Raw genomic sequence first — 22,116 nt, 5'->3', positions numbered from 1 at the left:
CACGCCTGTTAGTACACTCCCAAGATGAGGAAACAGAAGCTTGCAGCCTTCAAAGAACTTGCCTTGAATCGCCTAACTATTTACTATCAGAACTCCACTTCGGATCTGCCTGATTTCACAAGTCCTTTCCCCATGTTGTCTCTGTTACCACTGGCTGAGTCCAAGCTCTGTTCCTACCAGAGTTCCGGGCCCTTCCCACAGCACATCCTTCCAATTCTTCTGCCTCCATTAAAAAAAACTACACTCAGGTATGGATCCAACTTGAGACCCATTATCCAGAGTTCTTCTGACTCCCTTGCTTGGCTCTGTTCACCTCTCTCTCTCTCATTCTCATCAGTTATTTGTCTAATATTGTTTATCAAGCGATTTATATGCATTAGATTTCTATTTAAACCTCAAGCAGAGGTAAGCAGCAGAGCCCACAGCACAGAGTCTCACTGTGATATGGTATTTACCTTTGTGATTCTATTTTTTCAAAATTTCCCTTGTGAGTTTATTTTTAATGGTTTCTTAATGAACTTCTCCACAATTCTCATTGGCCCTATGGTCACCCTTTCTCACTGTATCTATGGACAATTATCCCCCCTCATGATTGTAACTACCTCTCACACACTCTCACTATTCGGGTCTACATCCAGTCATGACCTATCCTGAATGGATTCCTCTGGGCGTCTTACTGGCACTAGTACTTGGCATGAAAAAATGCTTTGCTTTTAAGTGCTCTTCCTTCCATTCATTATGTAGTCACATCATCCAGTTACCCAAACCAGAAAACATGGTGACAGTCTAGATTTCTCCCTCTCCTTTGCCCCTTGAATTCAATTAATCACTAAGTTGTGCTAATGAAACCTCCTAAACATTTCTTAAATCTTTTCCTCATCTCCATCCCTACTTCAAGTTCTTTCCCCCACTTTCCTGATATATTGCAACTGTCTCCAGCCAGCGGGACCTCTTTAAATCATCCTGAGTCATCTCACTTAAACACAGATTTGACCACGTCACTGCCCTTCTATGACTCAGCCTTGCTAACAGGTACAGTCGCAGTTCTTTAACATGCCATTTGAGTTTTACTGTGGTTAAGAGCTAGACTGCTTGCATTGAATCTCAACTTTGATACTGTGAAACTCTGGGCCAAGTATCCAGTATCCCTGTCTCCATTTTCTACTTGTATTATAATTGTGAGGATTAAGAGAGCTATGTAAGACACCTAACATGGTGTCTGACATTTAAGTGCTTGCTAATTGTCAGCTGTTGCCAATATCATGTGTGTAGTCTTATTTCCTATTATTTTCTATCTTCACATCTGTGTTCAAGGAATAGTGTGTTGTTTGTAGTTTCTAAATGCATCAGCATGTTTCACAGTTCTGAGACTTTCGATCTTAGTTTCCTTCATTTCCTTTGTTTTCACACATTTTCCTGGTTAATACTCATTTCAGTCTTCAGCTCAGACATCATGTTTACAACATCTTTTCTGACCTCTAACCCACTCTCCAGCCCAAGTCAGACTAATTGGCTCTCTTCTGTGACTTTACAGACTTTGTGCGTGCTTCCGAGTGTTTAACACAGCCAATTGAAGCTGTCTGTTTATATGTTTGTCTTTCCTGCTGGGCTGCAAGCTCTTTGAGTAAATGATGGGTCTTTTAATCCTTTGTATCCTCAGTATGTACCATAGGCTCTGTATATGGCACATGCTTAATCAGTCTGATGAACTGAATGGCTTCCTATTTCATTGGGTAGCCATAATTGTGGTTCATTGGACCTCTCTTTCCTTTTTAGTAACCTAGTCTTTTCTCCCACTTCAACAAATCACGCCACTTTCCTTTGAACTGATTAAGGTAGAAACTCCTCCCTCAATATCTACATAATTCATCAACATATATGTTGATTCTATGACTAAGTTATATCACTCTTCCCATTTTCACTGTCATCCACATTATTTGTCAATTGGTACCAACCTCCCACCTGGTATCCACACTTGTAATTTAATTGTGACTTTTCCTACCATGCTCAGTGTAGCTGAACTTTTGGGAAGACATAGTCAGTCAAGAAAAAGAGAGTTTAAGAAAGTCTGGTATTTAGGCTCATGAGTAACTCAAGAATGATAAGCCAGCAGTTCTCAACAGAGGCCAACTTTCTCTGCCTCTGAATAACTGGCAAATCAGAAAGGAAAAAGCAGAGAATGTGCTACTAGCCTTTTAGTGTGTAGATGCCAAGGACACTGTTCAGTATCATCACCACCAGAAATGCCAATAGTACTGGCTGGAAAGGAAAAAAAAAAGCCAAAAAAAAAAAAAAAAAAAAAAAAAAAAAAAAAAAAAAAAAAGAATAGAATGACCAGTGAGGGGTGTCAGTGTTCTTCTAGCTCAATAATGAAGCATTAACATGTGTTCTTGTTTAGTAAGACTTACTCTGTTCTTCCAAACAGGTTTCTGCTCATTTTAAACAAAGATTCCATTGATGTGCTTTTAAGAAATTGTACCAAATCTCTATGTATTTAAGTGCTTATCTGGGGAGGGGAGCCATGAGATTGTGGAAGGGGTCCAGGACCACCCAAAAGGCCAAACACTGACATGGAAAGACTTTGTATTTCTAATCTGTACCTAAAAACAAATCATGTTTTATGAAATGCCTATTCTATAAAATGTGCTAAGAAAAGTATCCTGTAGAGCTTCGTGAAGTAGCAGGCAAGTGTGGCGAAGGCTAATATCAGCTTCTTCATAGCTGTCTGGACAACACATTTCTCTGGATTGTGAGGAGACCATGAGAGGTAATTTACATAAGCTCCGATGTAGCATCAGGCACATACTAGATATAAAATGAACATTCTATTTCTTCTCCTAGGATTATTGTGAGCTAGACTAAAGAACTGAAAAGTAATGCACACTGTCTGGCCATTAGTACATGTTCAACAGATGTTTTATTTTTCTGCCATGTATTCTTCACACCAAAACCTGGGTCCTCTCACTGAAATAAGAGAAAAGAGGATAAACCTAGAAATGTAACAGCTTTGGGTTTCAGTTGTGGCACTGCTATTTTACTGGCTGATCCTTGGCAAGTTACTTTTCCTCTTGGTAAAAGATGTAATGCCTACCTGCCAGGGTTGCTATGACACATGCATGAAAAGACAAGCATGAATATATGTGAAGAACCTAGCATATACATACATGATTGGTGCTTAATGAATGTTAAAGGGGCCATCAAGGTGGCTTAATCACTAAAAGCCCTTGCAGTGCAAGCCTGATGACTCCAGTTTGATCCCTGGAACTTAAATGAAGGCAGAAGGAAAGAATCAGCCTCACAAAGCTGGGATTAAAGGTGTATGCCTCCACCGTCCAGCTTGAGCTATGAGTTTTACTAAGGGAATTTGGTTAAATTCATAACACACTCATAGCACCATGTTCAGGGTTATTCACTTGGTACCAGAGAATCAGCATTGAGGCTAAGGATGAAACAGGTTCTTCGTTGAGAGGAATTTTATTAATGTATTTTCGTTTCTTTGTTTTCTGACAGGGCCTCACTATGTAATATAGAGTGTCCTGGAACTCTCCTTATAACCTCAGGTTGGCTGCATAATCCCAGTCCATCTGCCTCACTCAGCTCCCTAAATGCTGAGGATACAGGGAAGTGCCACCATGGATAGCTTGTCAGCTTTATTAGCAATATTAATATCTAAAATTTATTTACTTTTGTGTAGGTGCATACATGTACAGATGTTTGTGTGTACAGGCCAGAAATCAACCTTGGGTGTCTTTCCTCAGGAGCCATCTACTTGTTGAAACAGGATTTCTCACTGGGACCTGAGGCTTACTTAGTAGGCTAGCGTGACTGGCCAGTGATTCCCAGAGATTTGTCCGTCTCCACCTTCCAAGTGTTTACTGCTGGTAACACAGGGCTTTTTGCATGATTCTGGGCTTGAACTCAAGAACTCATCATTATATGGCAAATACTTTCCTGAGTGAAATATCTTCCCAGGCTTTCTAAACTTTGTTGAATGCTTAATATATTTCAGCTATCTTTCCAAAGCACTTTACTCTCAGCAATATGTTTACTAGGCATATTAACTTCCATTTTATGGATGAAAAAATTTAGGCAAATGTTGGTTAAATAATTTGTTAACTGTCTAGTACATCTTGGTTCTACAATTCCTTCCAATGAAACCTATCAGATAGTTTTCAGTGGGTTATGTAATTACAAATAATTACCTTTTTAAAATGTCCTATATGTATGAGGAGACTTCAAAAGATATTAGAAAGTATACAATGAACAATAAAACTGGACTACTGGCTTCTGTTAATGATGGAATTAGCTTCCAGAAGACTAATCCTTCTAATAAAATTTTTGAAAGTTTAAGAAACCATTCAAAACCAGGAAGAAATAGAGATAATTCTACTATTGAAATGAGAGATTCACACTGAAGAGTCATGTTTTAGGCATTTGGTATGTGCTCAGGTACAAAACTGCCATCCATCACAGTAGAGTTCATTGTTGCTATGATTTATTTTTTAAATTTTCAAGATAGGGTTTCTCTGTGGCTTTCAAGGCTGTCCTGGAACTAGCCCTTGTAGACCAGGCTGGTCTTGAACTCACAGAGATCTGTTAGCCTCTGCCTCCTGAGTGCTGGGATTAAATGCATGTGCCACCATTGCCTAGTGTGTTGACATCATTTTATAAAATGAGATTCAAAACCTAAAAAGTCTCAAGGCAACTTCATTAGTTATAAAGATAATCAGGAATTTTTGACTTTAGTGAGAATGTCAATACCAAGATAGTGAACATGATGGCAGAGTTATTTAATGAGAATTTTAAGGTACTCATCACAAAAATTGTTACAGCTAGCATTTATAAACACACTAGAAACAAAAAGAAAAAATCAATTAGCAATAAAAGAAAATAATAAACAAATGGAAATTTTAGAACCAAAAAATATAACAATCCAAATAAACATACTAGATGATCCAAATAGAATAACTGAGATGACAGAAAAAATAATTAGTGAACTTGAAAGCAAGATTGTGTGCAGTCTGAACAACAGAGAATATAGACTGGGAAAAATGTCTCAGGTTAGTGGAATGAGAACATCAGAGTTCCAGAGGAGAAAGAAAGAAGGTAGCATTATAAAAACGTAAAGAAAAAAAATCTTGAAAGCAGTTAGAGGGAAATCATGTACTACTTATATGGGAACAACAGCTTGAATGACAGGGTATTTCTCAGCCAAAGCTATGGATACAAGAAGAGACACATTTGCTGAAATAAAAGGATTTCCAATATATGGTTCTATACCCAGTGAAAATATCCTTTAAGAGCAAACAGGAAATTAAGACACTCTTGGGTGAAAAAAAAATTAAAGAGAATTTGTTGACTGACCTGCTCTGAAAGAATGGGGGAAATGCAAAAGGAGAAATAGTTGAGCATGTGGAAGGAAGAAAGGAAAACAAAAAGAATGAAATTTATGCTTAATGGTTGAAATAAAAATTATAGTACTATATGATATTGTTCTCATTAGATTCAGGAAAAGTATTTTATGTTATAAAAGGAGAAAAGGAGGAGGGTAAAAGAACATGGAAGAAGGTAAATTGTCTTCTTCTTTTTGTTTGTTTGCTTGTTTTTGTTTTTCGAGACAGGGCTTCTCTGTGGTTTTGGAGGCTGTTCTGCAACTAGCTCTTGTAGTTCAGGCTGGTCTGGAACTCACAGAGATCACCTGCCTCTGCCTCCCGAGTGCTGGGACTAAAGGCGTGTGCCATATAAGGAGACAGTGTTGTTATGTGTATATAACTTTGTAACCGAACTAAATGCTACAAAATCTACACAAATTGACTAATAGGCAAAATAATATTCTTTAAAAATAGCATACATGAACTTGGGTGTGGTAGAGCATGCCTTTAATCCCAGAACTCAGTAGGCAGAGGTCTACAGAGAGCATTCCAGGGCAGTAAGAATTACACAGAGAAACCCTGGCTCATAAACAAAAAACAATGTGAAGACAGGAAGAAGCAATAGAACAAAATAAAACAAACTAAAATGGCAGAGGTAAGGTCTGACATATCAACAACTACAATTAAAAATAATTCCCAGTTGTACTATTTTCTGATTTGTATTTGTCTTGAGGCAGTAACTTTTTAAATGAAAATAAACCTACAAAAAAGGTCTAGAAAACAACAGGTATGCCAGGTGTGGTAGCACAAGTCTTTAATCCCAGTAGAGGCAGGTGACTGAGTTTGAGGCCAGCCTGGTCTACAGAGTGAGTTCTAGAACAGACAGAGAAACCCTGTCGCAAAAAAAGTGTGTGTGTGTGTGTGTGTGTGTGTGTGTGTCTGTGTGTGGGGGCGGGGAAGAGAGGGGGAAATCAGGCAACTAATAAGTTAGAGAGTTCTGTACCAATAAAACAAATTTGAAGTCTGGCAATATGGCTCAGTAGATAAATATGCTTGTCATGCAAGCCTGGTGACCAAAACTCAACCCCTGGAACCCATAATAATAAAGGTGAAAGAAGAGAATCAACTTCTCTGATCTCCACATACATGCACACACATATAAACACATACACAGTGATAAAAACAAAATTAGAAAACCACTTCCTTGCAACTCTAAAAAATGGTCTAATTATTTAAACTAAGGAATAGAGATTGGGATACTACATTCAAATAAAATTATATTCAGAAATAAAAAAAACTTGAATCAACTATAGTGACAACTCAGTGGTATTCAGAGGCACTGGGTTCCATTTGTAGCAAAACAAAACAAAAAACAAAACCCAAAAAACAAAAAACAACAAAAAACCTTTAAATATAATGACATAGGAAGATTGAAAGATAAACATCACATTTACTCCTATGTGTATACCATCACACAGTCAGAATATTGCATCCTGCATCCATCCACCTCCACAGAAATCTCCTTTATGTTACATTGCTTACCATAGGTTCTACATTCTCTGTCCCACTTCATCTCTCATCCATGAAATCATTAGTATGTTATTAGTATGTTTTTTTTTTTACCATTTAGACATGATATAAATAGAATCATGCAGTATATGGCATTTTTATTTTATTATGTATATAAACAGTGGATTACAGTGTGCTATTTTTACACATATATATCATTATTCTTTGTTCTTTTTTGTTTTGTTTTGGTACTGGTTTTTTAAGATGGTTTCTCTGTGTAGCATTGGCTGTTCCTGTAACAGGCTGGCCTTGAACTCACAAGCATCCACCTGCCTCTGCCTCCTGAGTGCTGGGTTTAAAGGCGAGCGCCACCACTGCCCAGCTATACTTTGTTCTTATTTGCTCTCCTTGCTATGCCCTTTTCTCTTCTTTCTTCTTCCTCTGCCAAGTAGTCCCTCCTTCTGTGTTTTTTTTTAAAGTTGTTTTCTTTTTAATGCTCATTGTTGTGAGGGTGTCAGATCTTGGAGTTACAGACAGTTGTGAGCTGCCATGTGGGTGCTGGGAATTGAACCCGGGTCCTCTGGAAAAGCAGTCAGTGCTCTTAGTCACTGAGCCATTTCTCCACCCTCTTCCCTCCTTCTGCTTTCATGTCAGGTATATTCCATTAACTTTTCTTTTTCCTACTCACTTTAGATCGCTCTACTTTACAGAACCCTGCTCCTACATATATGTATATACATGCATATAAGTACATGTGTATATACATGCATATTTCAATTTAAGTTTAAATTATGCATGAGAGAAAACATATTTGGGTCTGGTTAATTTTATTTCACATAAAGATCACTAGTTCCATGCTCTTTCCTGCAAGTGTTATCATTTCATTCTCTTTTACAGTTGAATACAACTCTTTATATACATACACCACATTTTCTTTATCCATCTATTGATAAGTATTTTGATCTTGTGAACAGACCACCTACAAACATGGGTGTGCAAGTATTGCTATGGTATGTTGATTTAGGGTCCTTTAGCTGTACATGCAAGAGTGGTATATCTATCTCGGCCATTTCAAGCTTTAAAAGGAAATTCCATACTAATCTCTGCATTGATTACACCAGTTTACATTCCCATCACCCATATCCTTTACCAGCACTTGCTCTTATTTGTTTTCTTGATGGGAGCCATTTTGAGTGGAGAGAGATGGATTCACAAAAAGTTTTCATTTCCATTTTCCTGCTGCCTAAAGATATCAAATCATTTCAAAATATATATTGGACATTGGCATTTCTTTTGGTGTGCATGTATAGGTGTGTGTGTGTGTGTGTGTGTGTGTGTGTGTGTGTGTGTGTGTGTGTGTCTGTGTGTGTGTGTGTGTAGGCTGGACGTCAGCCTTGGGTATCATTCCTTTGTAGCTGTGCACCCGGTAGTTTTGAGAGTCTCTCACTGGCACTTGGGATGCATTGATTTTGCCAGTGAGTGAGGCCCAGGGATTTGTATTGCTGGAATTACATGTGTGTGCCATAATACTTGGCTTTTTATGTGGGCACTGGGGATAAAACTCAGGTCCTCATGCTTGCATGGCAAGTACTTTGTCAACTGAGCTGTCTCTTACTTCTGCACTTTTTTTTGAGACAGCTTGTTTATTGGTTGGATTATTTGCTTTTGTCTCTATGTATTTAACTTTTAGTGCTCTTTCTAGATTGTAGATATTAAGCCCCTGTCTGATATGGAGTTGAGAAAAATTTTTATCTCATCCCATATGCTGCTGCTTCACTCTGGTGATTATTACTTTGTTGTGGAGAGGATTCATACTTTCATATAATCCCATTTTTCAGTTCTTGGGGCTATTTCTCATGCTACTGGAGTCCTTTTAAGAAAGTTCTTAACAATGGCTATATTTTGAAAGGTTTTACTTAATGTTTTCCTCTGATAGTTTAAGAGTTTCAGGTTTAAAATTAAGGTCTTTGATCCATTTCTAATTGATTTTTGTACAGGATGAGCAATATTGATCTAATTTCCTTCTTTTATATGTGGTTATATAAAATTTAGCAAATACTACTTACTAAGTAGACTGTCATTAAAAAAAAAAAAAAAAACGTGTTTTTTGACAGTTGGCCAAAGATTATGTGGCTGTAGTTGTGTGAGTTTATTTATGGGCCTGTTTATCTATATTATTGGTTTTGTGTGTTTTAATGTCATGCTGTACTTGTTACTATGATGCTGTAGTACAATTTCAGGTCAGAGTGACTATTTGTGATGGACCCTTTAGGTCCATCCAAATTATTCCATACATCAATAGTTCACTGGTTTTTATTGCTAAATAGTATTCCACAGCATAGATGGATCATAATCTATTTAACCACGTATATATTGCAAGACATTTGGGTTGCTTCCAATTTGGGTTATTTATTTATAGTTTTTGTGGATGTAAGTTTTAATTTCTCTGGGAACAATGCCCAGAGATGTAATTGCTAGATTATATGGTTCTTAAAAAGTTGTTTTTTAAAGGGACAGATATTAATATATCCCTTGATTACTATTTACATATTGTATTTTAAAAATGTTAATTTAAAATTTTAATTGACAGATAATAGTAGTATGTACTTATAAGCACTGCAGTGTATATAATACATGTACGCAATGTGTAATGATAAAATAAGGGTAATTAGCATTTTCATCTCCTTCAACATTCATCATTTCTTTGTAGTGAGAGCACTCCAATTCCTCTTTTCTAGTTCTTTAGAAATATATAATAAATTGTTGTGAACTGAAGTCACCCTACTGTGCTGTTGTTGGCTGAACAAAGGGAGATGAAAAGCATTGCTTTTTCAAACCAATGCTGCAACATCTCTTTTTATAGAAGCCGGAAATGATTAGGCTGAAGCATCAGTGAGGGGTCTGACTCACGGAAAGAAGGGATTTACTTCAAAGAAACTGGGCAACATTATAAATAAGAAATGGAAATATGATGATAGTTATTTTTGTTACTTATTTACCATACAATTTCATGTGAAACATTTTTTGAATATCTATAATTCATCATTTAAGTTATAGCATTTTCAGACCATTCATAAAGTAAAAGGAATGTGTGTGTGTGTGTGTGTGTGTGTGTGTGTATACATATATATTTGAAACAGAGTCTAAGCTGTTGGCCTAGGATAGCCTAGAACTGGTTGTATAGCCCAGGCTGAACCTGAACTTGAAATAATCCTCCTGCCTCAGACTCTTGAGTGCTTGAATTCTAGGTGTGAGCTACCATTCCTGGTAAGGAGTTGAGTATTTTAAGCATGGATATCATAAGCTCATTAAAGCTAAAACTTGCCAGGCATGGTAGCTCAAGTGACAAAGACAAGAGAGACTGTTAAAGATTTGAGGCCATCCTGGTCTACACAGCAAGTTCCAGACCAGTGAGGTCTATGTAGTGCAACCCTGACTTATTAGAAAACAAAACAAAACAAAACAAACCAATAACGAATTAAATAAACAAACACTAAACATTGTTACCACCTTTTGAACTAGAACTGAAAAGGCCACTGAAGCATCTTATAAATAAGTCATTTATTGATCGGAGAACTTCAGGCCCCAAGCTCAGAAGCCAATAAAGCCTTGAACAGTTGACATTGCTCACTGCCTACTGGATGAAAAGTTAGTGAAAATACTCAAGACACTGTCTTTTCTCAATGGCTCAGTAGCTTGTTGATTGAAACATTTAACTGAGAACATCGACATTTAGATAGCAACCCATTTTCTGAACTGTATTCTTACCCACAGACCCATGTCAATGTGGCTTGATCTGCTGTTTTGCTTATATCACATGCTATCAGTACTAAATAATCCTAGCAGAAGAATTTCTTTTATGTGAATGATTGGAAACAAATAGAAGTGGTGCTACAATATTCAAAGTGCTCAATAACTTGTTTGAAGCTCATGGTTTATGTTGGAACAATGTTGTTTATACTCGCTTGGCAGTTCAAAAGCAGTGCTGAGGAAAACTGTTGGCACCATGTACAGATTAAGGCAGTAGCAGCAAGCATACCACTGGGAACTGTATTCTTTATCCTCATAAACTCATACTAAAAAAAAAATCTAACTTTACTTGAGAATGTCTTTGTTGAAGAACTAAAATTGTTAATTTTATTAAGTCTTGTGGGATTTGGTATTCTATGTGACAAAATAGGCAGTATGATAAGGTGCTTTTGGTATAGTCTGTAGTGCAATGGTTGTCTTAATGAAGATCATCTGCGGTTAAGTCTTCATAGAATACTATTTTTGCCCAAAAGAACAACTGATGGATTATTATGATTCAATATTATGATTAAATATTTGGGTATCTGGCAAATGTTTTCTGAAAAATAAAGTGAGCCTATAATTTTCTGGTACACAACTGATGTGTTTGTTGCCAATGATAACATGGTTTTTAGTGAAACTATGATTTCTGAGAACTTGATTCTGCCACTGTGAGCTTGACAGCATTCAAAACTTAAGCTTCCCCCAGTGAATTTGGTGATGATATCAATGTTTTTTAAGCTGCATAAAATGTGTGAACATTTTGAATGTTTTTTTTAACTCAGTGAACTGATATTTTTTCAAATACTATATATAAGAGGGGTCAAATATCCATTCAAAATACAGATTTAACCCAATAGTATGTAAAAATGTATTGAGATGCCTTCAGGTTCCATACTGCATTTAACTTTAAAGAAACTACCATCTGTAGACTTTTGGTGCATTCAAAGAATTCACATAATTATCAGAAAAGATTATTAAAGCATTCCTTACTTTTCCAGTTAAGCTTTCCTTCCTTTTCATCTGCAAAGCTGCAGTTTTGACATATACTTTAACTAGAACAATGTTAATGTAGATTAAAAGGAGAAGCACCTATGGGGAATTAACTGTTACCTACTAAGTCAGATAGTAAAGAAACGGGTGGAAGTCTATAACAATAGCATTTCTTCTCATGGGATTTCTTAAGATTTATTTTTTAATTTATGTGTATTACTGTTTCCCTGCATGTATATCTGTACATCACACATATACATGGAACCCACAGACACCAGGACAGGACATATCCCCTGAAACTGGAGTTTCAGATGAGTGTGAGTTGCCATGTGGGTGCTGGGAATTAAACCCAGATCCTTTGCAAGAGCATCAAGTGCTCTTAACCACTGAGCCATCTCTCCAGCCCCTCTCATGGGATTTCTTTAAGTCTTGGAAGATAGTTCCTTTTCATCATAACATGTTATTTGCAGTAGGACAAATTGAATTTATTATTCTTATTTTAAGTAAATTAGCAAATATTTTAAAATAAAAAAATAACTGACCATTTAAAGCAAAACAGGTAACAATGCATTAAAGAGTTTACAATGTTAAAAAGAAGTATCTGACTATAATACTAGAAAGGAAAAGGAGAAATTGAAGAACATTGCTGTATGTTAAGTTAAGTAACAGTATTTGAAAATAAACTCTAAATTCAAAGTTCATGCTTGGGCCGGTAAGATGGCTCAAACAGTAAAGGTGCTTGCCACCAAATCTGATGACTTCAGTTCAATCCCTGGGATTCACACAGCAGAAGGAGGAGAATAGACTTTTCCTAACTTGTCTCCTGGCTTCCACAAGTGCATGCATCCTGACATGTGCACATCCACATAAATACACACACACACGTACTCTCTCTCTCAACAAAATATAATAAAATTATGGTGTAAAAGCCAAATCAACTATAAAAAAGTCAAACCTAATTATAGTTAGTAGGCAAGTAATGGGATAAAAACAAAATCGTAAAAATATGTTTAGTTTTATATCTATCTTCCTACTTGTTTTCTACTTGTTTCATCCATTCTTTGTCTCTTTCTTTTGAATTAATATTAGCATGCACAAGGTCCTAGGTTCCAACTCTAGCACCACAAAACAAACTAAAACTCTAAAATCATTTGATTCAAAAGAAAGGGACAGAGCCAGGTGTGTTGGTGTATGCCTTTAATTAAAAGGCATGAGGATCAAAGGAGACAGAGAAAGGAGTCTGTCTGTGAGGTTGAGGCAAGCTTGGTCTACAGTGAGTCCCTGGACAGCCAAGGCTACATGTAGAGACCCTATTAAAAAGAAGAAAGAAAGGAAGGGAGGGAGGGGAAGAGGGAGGGACAAAAAGCAGATGAGACAAACAGAAAACAAACAGGTAGATATAAAGCTAAATATATAAACTGATTCAAATATAGCAACTAATAGGCAGAAATTATCATACTGGATTATGATAGCATCACTATATGCTGTTAATATAAATCTACTACATATATGAAGGTGTTGATATGTTAAAAGTAAAAGGAGAGAAAAAGATTTATCATGCAAGCAATAATAAAGAAATGTGTAGCAATATGTAAATTGGATGAAGTGGAATTCAAAATAATGAAGATAACCAGATTGATAAAGAGGGTGATCTCATAATAACAAAGGAGTTAATTCACCAAGAAGACATAACAACCCTCAGTGCTTATGCATCTAATAGCAAGCTTTCAAAAGTATATGAAGTCCAAGTTAATAGAACTTAAAAATAGTTAAATTATTTTGGAGATTTCAGGTCTCTCAGCAATTGACAGAACAAACAATAAAAATTCAGTAGTGATATAGAAGATGTAAGCCACATTCTCAGTCAATGTAACTTAGTTGATAATGCCAGAAATGTCATTCAACAACAGCAGACCACATATTCTTTACAGATTATATAGTAAACATTTTCTAAGATAAATCATATATGACCCATAAAATTTTCAGTAAACACAAAAGAATTGAAAATATGCTGAATTTGTTCTCCGGTAACAACAAAATTAAATAAAAATAAGATATAGGGGCTAGAGAAATGGCTCAGTGACTAACAGCACTTGTTTTTGTAGAGGACCTGGGTTCAGATACTAGCACCCACATGGTGGTTCACAACCACTGAAACTCCAGATTGTAAGAGCCAGAGGATGAAGGATTTGCTGTGAGAATGTGACTAGTAGGAATGTCAGAAGCTGTACCCATAAAGTCTCACTAACATGACTAGCAAAGTGTGAGCTGAACAAGATGACACCAGCAGACATGCTAATGTGGATGGTGGAAAGCCCACAAAGCCTCAAACCTACACAAAGAATTACAGGTAACTAAGGAAAGCTGAGAGCAGGAGAGATAGTCTTCCCCAGAGAAGACTACCAAATGGTCAGCCCTGAAAATATACATACAAGTGACATTATACAGACTGAACAGGTTATATTGGGGAATATATGCATATATATATATATATATATATATATATATGTAATAAGAATTAATGAAAAATAGAGGTTAATGAATTGAAAAGAAAAGAAAGGGGTATATGGGAGAATTTGGGGGTAAAAAGTGGAAGGGGGAAATGATGTAATTATAATCTCAAAAATAACCATAAGAAAAGCTTAATTATTTAAAAATCAATTAAAGATAAAGCCTCTATATTTTAAACTAAGTCATATGTTAAAGGAGAAAATATTTTGCATCATATGAATATTTTAAAAATTACCAAAATCTGCAAGAAGCATCTAAATTGGTGCTTACATAGAAATCTATAGCTCAAAATGCTCATATTAGACAAAAGCATAAAAACAATCAATGAGCTAAGTTTTGTTTTGAGATAGGTTCTCACTATCTAGCCTAACCTGAAACTTGCTGTGTTGACCAAGCTGACCTTAAACTCACAGAAATCCATTTGCCCTGGGATTAAAGGCATGCACCATCTTATCTGGCCCAATGAGCTATGTTTCTATGATATGAAACTAAAAAGAACTAAAAACAACACAAAAAGGGACAAGAGAGAAGAATAACATAAATAAGGAAATTGAAAAGAAAAATCAAGTCTATGAAGTTCTCTGAAAAAGCAAAAAGCACTACAAGCTTGACATCTTGACACACACTTGTAATTTCACCACTCAGGAAGGGTCATCCTCAGCTACATAGCAGGTTATTTAGGCTCTGTGCAGCCTTGTTTCTCACACACACAAAAGCAGGAGCTGGTGAATGATTCAATTGGTAACTTGCTTGTCAGGCAAGCATGAAGACCTATGTTTGATTTCCAGTACCCATGTAAAAGCCATTATATGACATGTCAGTGTTGGGGAGGCAGAGACAATAAGATCTCTGTTAGTTCCAGGTTGAGAGAGAGACCCTGTCTCAAAAAACAAACAAACAAACAAACAAAAACAAAAAAACAAAAACCAATATGGTGGGAAGTGAATTAGAAAGACAATTCAAACTCTCACTTTCACACATGTATATGTAAACATTCATGTGCATCCACTCTCATAGCCACACACACAAACATGTACACATACATAAAAGAAAAAGAAAAAAAAACTACACTTCAGGAAACTTGATAGACCATGAGTTAAAATAACAATAATAATAAATAGAGGTTATCAATACCTCACATGAGAGAAGGGGCATCCCTATAGATCTGTAGACATTTAAGACAATAATAATGAGTAAAGGAAAACATTTCTTGAAAGACAAACTAGTAATGTGGAATCAATAAATGATCCTCAATCTTATATTTTTGGTTGTGAGCCTAGCCTTTTATTGCTGAGCCATCTCTCCAGTCCAATCATCAAACTTAACAGCCACAAAACATTACAAATCAAAACTTTCCCATAAAGAAAAGTCTAGGCTCAAAGAGTTTCAAAACCAGTGAATTCTATTAAACAATTTAGAAACCATCATATCCATCCTACACAAATTCTTTCGGAAAGCAAAAGAGGAGGTGACATTTTTTCCAAGTAATGTTTATAAGATAACTATTGTTCTGATATCAAAACCAGATAAATACATTGCAAGAAACAACAGGTCAACGTTCCTCATCAAGACACAATAACTCTTGACCAAGTTTCAGCAAACTAAATAAACAAGATAATACATCACTACCACGTAGGTCTTATCCCAGGAATGCAGTTATTTTACATGAAAAAAATTCAGTGTAAGCCACTATTCTAATGCAATAATGGATGCTAGACTATTTTAGTAGATGAAGAAGTATTTAACAAAATCCCATATTCATTTATGAGAAGACATCTTTAATTAGAAATAAAAGAGAACATTCTTTTCTTAATAAATGTACTTGGGAAAATATGTTATGGTTAACATCACACTTTACAGGGAAATTTTAAGTACTTTCTCTTGTTGAATAGGAACAAGCAAAGGTAAGGATGTTCACAGTTTTCTCACTCAACACTGTATTGGTGCTCTTAACCCACAGTTACAACCAGTGCAGTAAGACAAGAAAAAAAGAAAGAAAAGGCATAAAGACTGTCTAAGGCAACTTAAAATTCTAAATTCATATATGGAATGCTCACATACAAGGAACATGCTAAGCAATTACAGAAAAAGCAAGATACATGCTTATATTATTCAAGATCAATATTCTACTTAAGATCTACATTTTGGCAACAAACACTTAGAAATCATTTAGGATATTCCATGCACAAAAAAAATCAGTACTATGAAATAACTTAAGAATAAATTTAACAAAATTTGTGTAAGGCCTGTTGTAGAGTTTAAATTAAAATTTGAAATTTGAGACTATATAAGTAAATGGGTTCACAGATTAGAATAGCTATTAAGACATAAAAATACATATAAATTCAGTGGACTATAACAAAAGACCTTTACATTAGTAACATCAATTTTATATACATCAATTTCATTTACTTTAGTGGCTACATGTATAGTTTCCTAACCATTTTATCAAAAGCAGTCTGGTAAAGTATTTTTTTCTTAGTAAAACTGATAATTATAAGTTGGTGCTCAAAAAGTTACTTCTGATTTCAGATTTTTGGATTATAAATGTTCAATCTGTCCATGAAACTGCTTTACTCAAACATAGATCATGGGATCTAAATAGCAAAGCTAGATTATAGACTACCTTTCCGTGTAAGAGTGCTACTTATCCATGTACTGGCCACCTTTCCGTGTAATAGTGCTACTTATCCATGTACTGGCCTTTTTATGGGTTCATGTCATATTTGGGCTTCCCATGGTAGAGTTTCAGGGCCCACACATGCTCCATTTCTCTTAACCTTTCCCAGATGTAATGTCTCTTGACTTCATACTTGCCTGTCCAACATGGCTTCCCAATTTCTAGGCTGATGTCAACTCCCTGATTGCTGGCTTTATGTTGCTTTTCAAAACCACTGAACCATCTCTCCAGCCCCATGTTAGTTTTATAAAAGCCAAGTTCACCTGTGAAGAGTTTAAGGCTCTTCATATCCGGTCACAGTTACCACTAAAGCCCCAAGTGTTCTTATTCTCTCATATAGTCCATGTTACATAGTACATTTCTTACTGTTCTTTTACCATTTCTGTTCCCTTTCTGTACCGTACAGACCTTCCTCTTCCTCACTTAGCAAACTCAATCAATTTTGAATATCCAGTTCAAAGGTTCAGTGTTTCACTGGTTGGTGCTGGAACATGCTATCCTTGAACTTTGTGATCCTCCTGCCTCAGCCTGCTGAATGCTAGACTACAGCTGTGCACCAGCACTCTCAGTTCAACGCTCTGTCCCTTTTGCTCCCTGCCTGTCCTGGATTTGAACACACTGTTTTGTTGCCTCAATTAGAGGGCAGTATTTTTTTGAGGACACCGGGGTTACCTTGTTTGTGTATCTGAATTCAGATCTGAAAACGTCCTGGCCAGTAGTAGGGGGTCCCATGAATGGTTGTTAAATGAATAAGGCTAAAGGGGTTTTTTTTTTTTACAGTCACGGGGATTGCAGCTGGACCTAGGAAGACAGCACAGAAGTGGGGAAAGGGCACTGGGAGGAGGAGGAGTATTATCATAGGAGATGGAAGAACAAAGTCCAAGAATGAGAGCAGAGATAGTGAGAAGGTCAGCCGAGCCATAGCTAACTGTTGCAATAGCTTGTCCTTGTGACTGTGCTGACTGTGTCTCTCAAGTCCCTTTTTGGCTCTCAGAGGGCAGGGTATTTTGTGCTCTCCTTTGTACTCCCTTCATAGTTGGTGTACATCTCCATAGTCACTGTGTCTACCATCTTCTGGTTACTCTGAACAAATTGTGTCTACCATCTTCTGGTTACTCTGAACAAATTATGTGTAAGGTGTTTTGCTTGCATGTGTGTCTATGCACCAGTGATATGGCTGGTGTCCGTGGAGGCCAGAAAAATGTGTCAGATCCCCCGAAACTGGAGTTATAGACAGTTTTTAAGCTACCACATGAGTGCCTTCAAACCTGGGTCTTCAGTCATTGAGACCACTGAGCCATCTCTCCAGCCCCCATCTTTTTGATGTTTTAAAACTGAGATGAGGTCTCTTTAGTGGCCCAGCTTGTGTAGCCCAAGCTGGCTTCAAACTCACAGTCCTCCTGCTTTAGTGGCCAGAATGCTGAGATTGCTGGTCTGCGTGAGCATGCCTGTCTAGCCTTAGAGCCCCTGCTCTCCTCTTCACTATCATTATCTGTGTACCAGCACAGCTCCCCAGGCACACTCTCCCTCTTCAGCCACGTGAGATAGGGAAAAGGTCTTCCTGACCTTTGCATCCTTTAAGACACCCAAAGTACTACAGTTCCCACCAAATACTGGATACACAGAAAATCTTTTTATCTACCATTTGTTGATTTGATTGCAGAAGAGCACAAGGATATTTGTGCACAATTGTGTATTGTGACAACAAACTTCATACTGTGTGGTTTATTTTTGGCAATTTTCATTAAAATGATATCTCATTGTACTTGAATACTGTCATTTCAATTTTCTTCTTTGTTCCTTTTTGGATGACTCATATCTCTTATACCAGAAGAATATGACAGACGGGATTCACAAAGGGTTTAGACAAATTCATGAATGACAGAGTCATAAACGTCTGGGTATAGGAAGTATGGAACATGAAAAGGGAAAGTAAGAAGTTGCATTTCTGAAATGTCTATTAGGTGCCATGAATTGTGTCTCAGGCACTTGACACATTTTACATCTCATTTAATCTTGTAGAATGAATCTATATAAAAACACAGCATCTCAATCCATAAGGCTAAACCTACATCTGTTCCTGCACATAGCTTCTCCAGGTACCAAAGGCAATATTCGTGTTTATTGAAATTTTATCACTCTTTTAATACAGATGAATCATTGGATTTGCTTTTGTTTCTGAGGAACACAACACTCACTCTCAATTCAGACTTCTACAGCTTATGGCTGCTTTCTGACATAACTTGATCAGTTTTTAGAGTTCCCAGTTCTCTAAATTACAATGCAATCTGAGATATTCCCACAGCAATAACAGCAATTACATTTGTTCACAGCACTTACCTTTATATTTCATTAAGCTTCCAAATACTGAATAAAGGTAAGTCAAGTCAAGAAAAGAGACTTCCATTAACCCTGACACTAGCAAATTGTCTCAAATTACAGCTTGCCTTCTATTTGTATTCTAGACATATTGAGTGGTTTCTCTGAGTTACATATTATACCTCACCTATGGTTAGAGGAAAAATGGAAGCAAATTAGTTTAAGTTACTTCTAATTTAAAAAAAAAAATAATAGTGACTTCATAAAGCATAATGCTCTCAAGTATACAGCAATACGTTTGGCAGAAATCACAACATTACAAGTAAAGCACTATCCCTCATCTTTTGGAAATAGCTGAAGAAAGAGGGCTTCACAGACTCCTTTGTTATTTTAAGTTACATGGTCTAAGGTTTGTGGCTCTAGCCTCATCAGTGATAATATGCTCCCTGCCAGGGGTAGAAGTAGGTGGGGAAAAATGGGGTACACCTTTGAATTAGTGATTATCGTAACATTCACAAGTCCCAGACAGCTTTTAGTACTTGTTTTGGGAAAACTAAAACAGACATCTCTTTGTAAAGACTATCTCATATCAGAAAAAATGGCAACGGTTCAGACGACAGGTTTCCCAGTTTGGATGGTCCAGCCCCAATATCTGTACCTCTAATTGCTGGAAATCCACCAGACCTGAATTTCTTAGTGATTATGGTTCCTGAACTTTATGTTAGTAGAAGACAACTGAGAACAGGATGACAACCAAAGGATATGTGTCACATCTCCCCTATGGCACCCGTGAAAACAGACCAAAACCTAGCGTATGTATTTAAAATTGAACCCCTTCCCTTTTGAGGCTAGGGGCTGAAAATAATGTACATATTCCAAAGAGTTCTTTGTGTGAACAGGTGACCCCTTCCCACAGTCTCTGTAATTAATTGAGAAATTAAAGTTGGTTGGCCTTTGAGAGCTTTTATAAAAAAAAAAAAAGCAGAAGGTCTTGACTATTTTGGAACAAGAGTCCACTATTCTGCCAAAACAGTGTGTTATTGTTATTGAAGTGTCTCTCAACAAAACGGTATTGAGTGGTGAGGACGTGATTTTGATTAGGTAGAATGACTCAGCTCTTCCCCTTAAAGAAGAGAGGACTTGTCAGAGCCTTACTTACCTCATGATCTGGGATCTCAGAGGATAGTGTTTTCCCTAGGATGACCCCGGTCAAGTATGTCCAGCAACGAGCCGTGTTGGCAAGGTTATAGCCTCCTGTCTCCGTCAAGAATTGTGAAGTTAGGAAAGAATAGTCACAAAACAGGAGAGGGAAAGGAATAAGGAAGGAGAGAAAATGGTTTTAATAAAAGGTCTACAAAGACAAATCCAACTTGCAGAATCTTACTTAAACATTACTTGATGGTATTTGTAAATCACTTAGTGGGTAGACTTTTGGGGGACCAGTCAGATCATGCAGAGTGGGACTTGGAATTTCAAGGGCAATATCGATTAAAGAGGCTCTCATCTCCTTAGCAAATATGCACCCAAGCAAACAAAGTACCTCAGTTCCACCAAGAGACATTAGTGAGTCGGGGAACCCTGGAACCCAGATGTCTGGAGGTGACCTACCTGATGTGATGGTTTCTCAGATGAATTTTGTAACAATTCTATAAAGTGACTGCTGGCTGTGATTTGTATTTTAAAGCTATTGGCATATCTAGCCCTAAAGGCATCCAGGAAAAAGAAAAGGAAAGTGCTGACAGAAACAGACTTCCTTCTTTTAATATCAGCATTCCTTTCCACCACAAAATGCAAGCCTGGTGGCAGAGATCAAAGAAAGTGAGATGAGGAAAGGACTGATGATTGACACACTGACCCATCACATCAGGTCCTGTCACAGTCACCCAGCAGCCATATTACACTGGTTAATAATCAGCATATTTTTGTGCTGAATGGATGTGCTTTGCCATGCAAGCATTAGAACATTGGCCTTTAGCTAAATTCCAAGAGTATAAGGGTAAAATGGAATGATTTCCTAACCTCACAGCAGACCAAAGGAAATAAAACCAGCTCTATTTAGGTAGGGTGACCATATACATTAGCATCCAAAATGATATACTTTGAAGAACAATAGGAGACACTATTCCTTATTACACTGGGCAAACATATATAAACTGGGACCTGCCATTACCTTTTTCTTAAGCTTTCTTACTATTTGAAAGGTCAGGGAGGCTGGGGTTTCTGGAGTGTGTCTTTCAGGCCTTAGTGGGACTGATCTGAAAAAGCTTGGGAATGTAGCTGTCTCTACTAATTGTCTATGTGTTAATGAGAGCAGAGAATTTCAGCTATACAGTTGAGTATTCTCTTTAAACATTCCTGGCATGAAAAATTAGTCTGTAGGACAGACTTATTTGGCATAGTTATTAATTCAAAAAAGAATCACTATAGTTTTTATTTAAGGAGTATGCTATCTCTAGTATATACATCATATTACTTGATTTGCAAAATTTCACTTATGCACAGGCATTTTCAGGAACGCATATACTTCATAAAATATTTATACTTACATATTCAAGGGCCATACTTTAGGTTAAAAAGGCGAAAGGACTTGAGCTAATGCTAATAAACTCTTCAAGAGAAGGCTGTAGTCTCAGACAAATGTTAAATTCTCACAGATGTCTATTGTAGAAAGGTCTTCCCCCCACCCCAGCTGGACCTGTACCATAATTACCATCCTTAGTGTTGTTAAGGAAAGCAATATGACATGCAGTGCTTATCAATTTTATCTTTTATCTGGAGATGAACTTAATAAATTTCTTGCCAGCTTTTTATAAGAGAGTGTCTCTTGTAATCAGTTTTAATTTTGATCCCTCTGGGGTTTGAAGATGCCAAAGGACTAGGTTGGTGTATTTGAGCTGCAAGCACACTTGTTTACATAAGGCCTTCCAAGAATTTACCTGAACT

General features: G+C 36.8%; 1 protein-coding gene across 3 annotated transcripts in view; it reads right to left on the bottom strand.

Annotated features, from left to right (window-relative positions):
- The window catches only part of Hdac8 (histone deacetylase 8), a 210,126-nt gene that overhangs the window by 88,683 nt on the left and 99,327 nt on the right, over positions 1-22,116 (bottom strand). For all 3 annotated transcript variants that reach the window (XM_051178938.1, XM_051178936.1, XM_051178937.1), the window contains exon 9: positions 20,333-20,427. In XM_051178938.1, coding sequence (XP_051034895.1) covers positions 20,333-20,427 — 95 coding nt within the window. The remainder of the gene's footprint in view (positions 1-20,332; positions 20,428-22,116) is intronic.

This window comes from Phodopus roborovskii, unplaced genomic scaffold, assembly GCF_943737965.1.
Source record: "Phodopus roborovskii unplaced genomic scaffold, PHOROB, whole genome shotgun sequence".
Lineage (NCBI taxonomy): Eukaryota > Metazoa > Chordata > Mammalia > Rodentia > Cricetidae > Phodopus > Phodopus roborovskii.
This window is presented reverse-complemented; position numbering and strand designations above follow the sequence as displayed.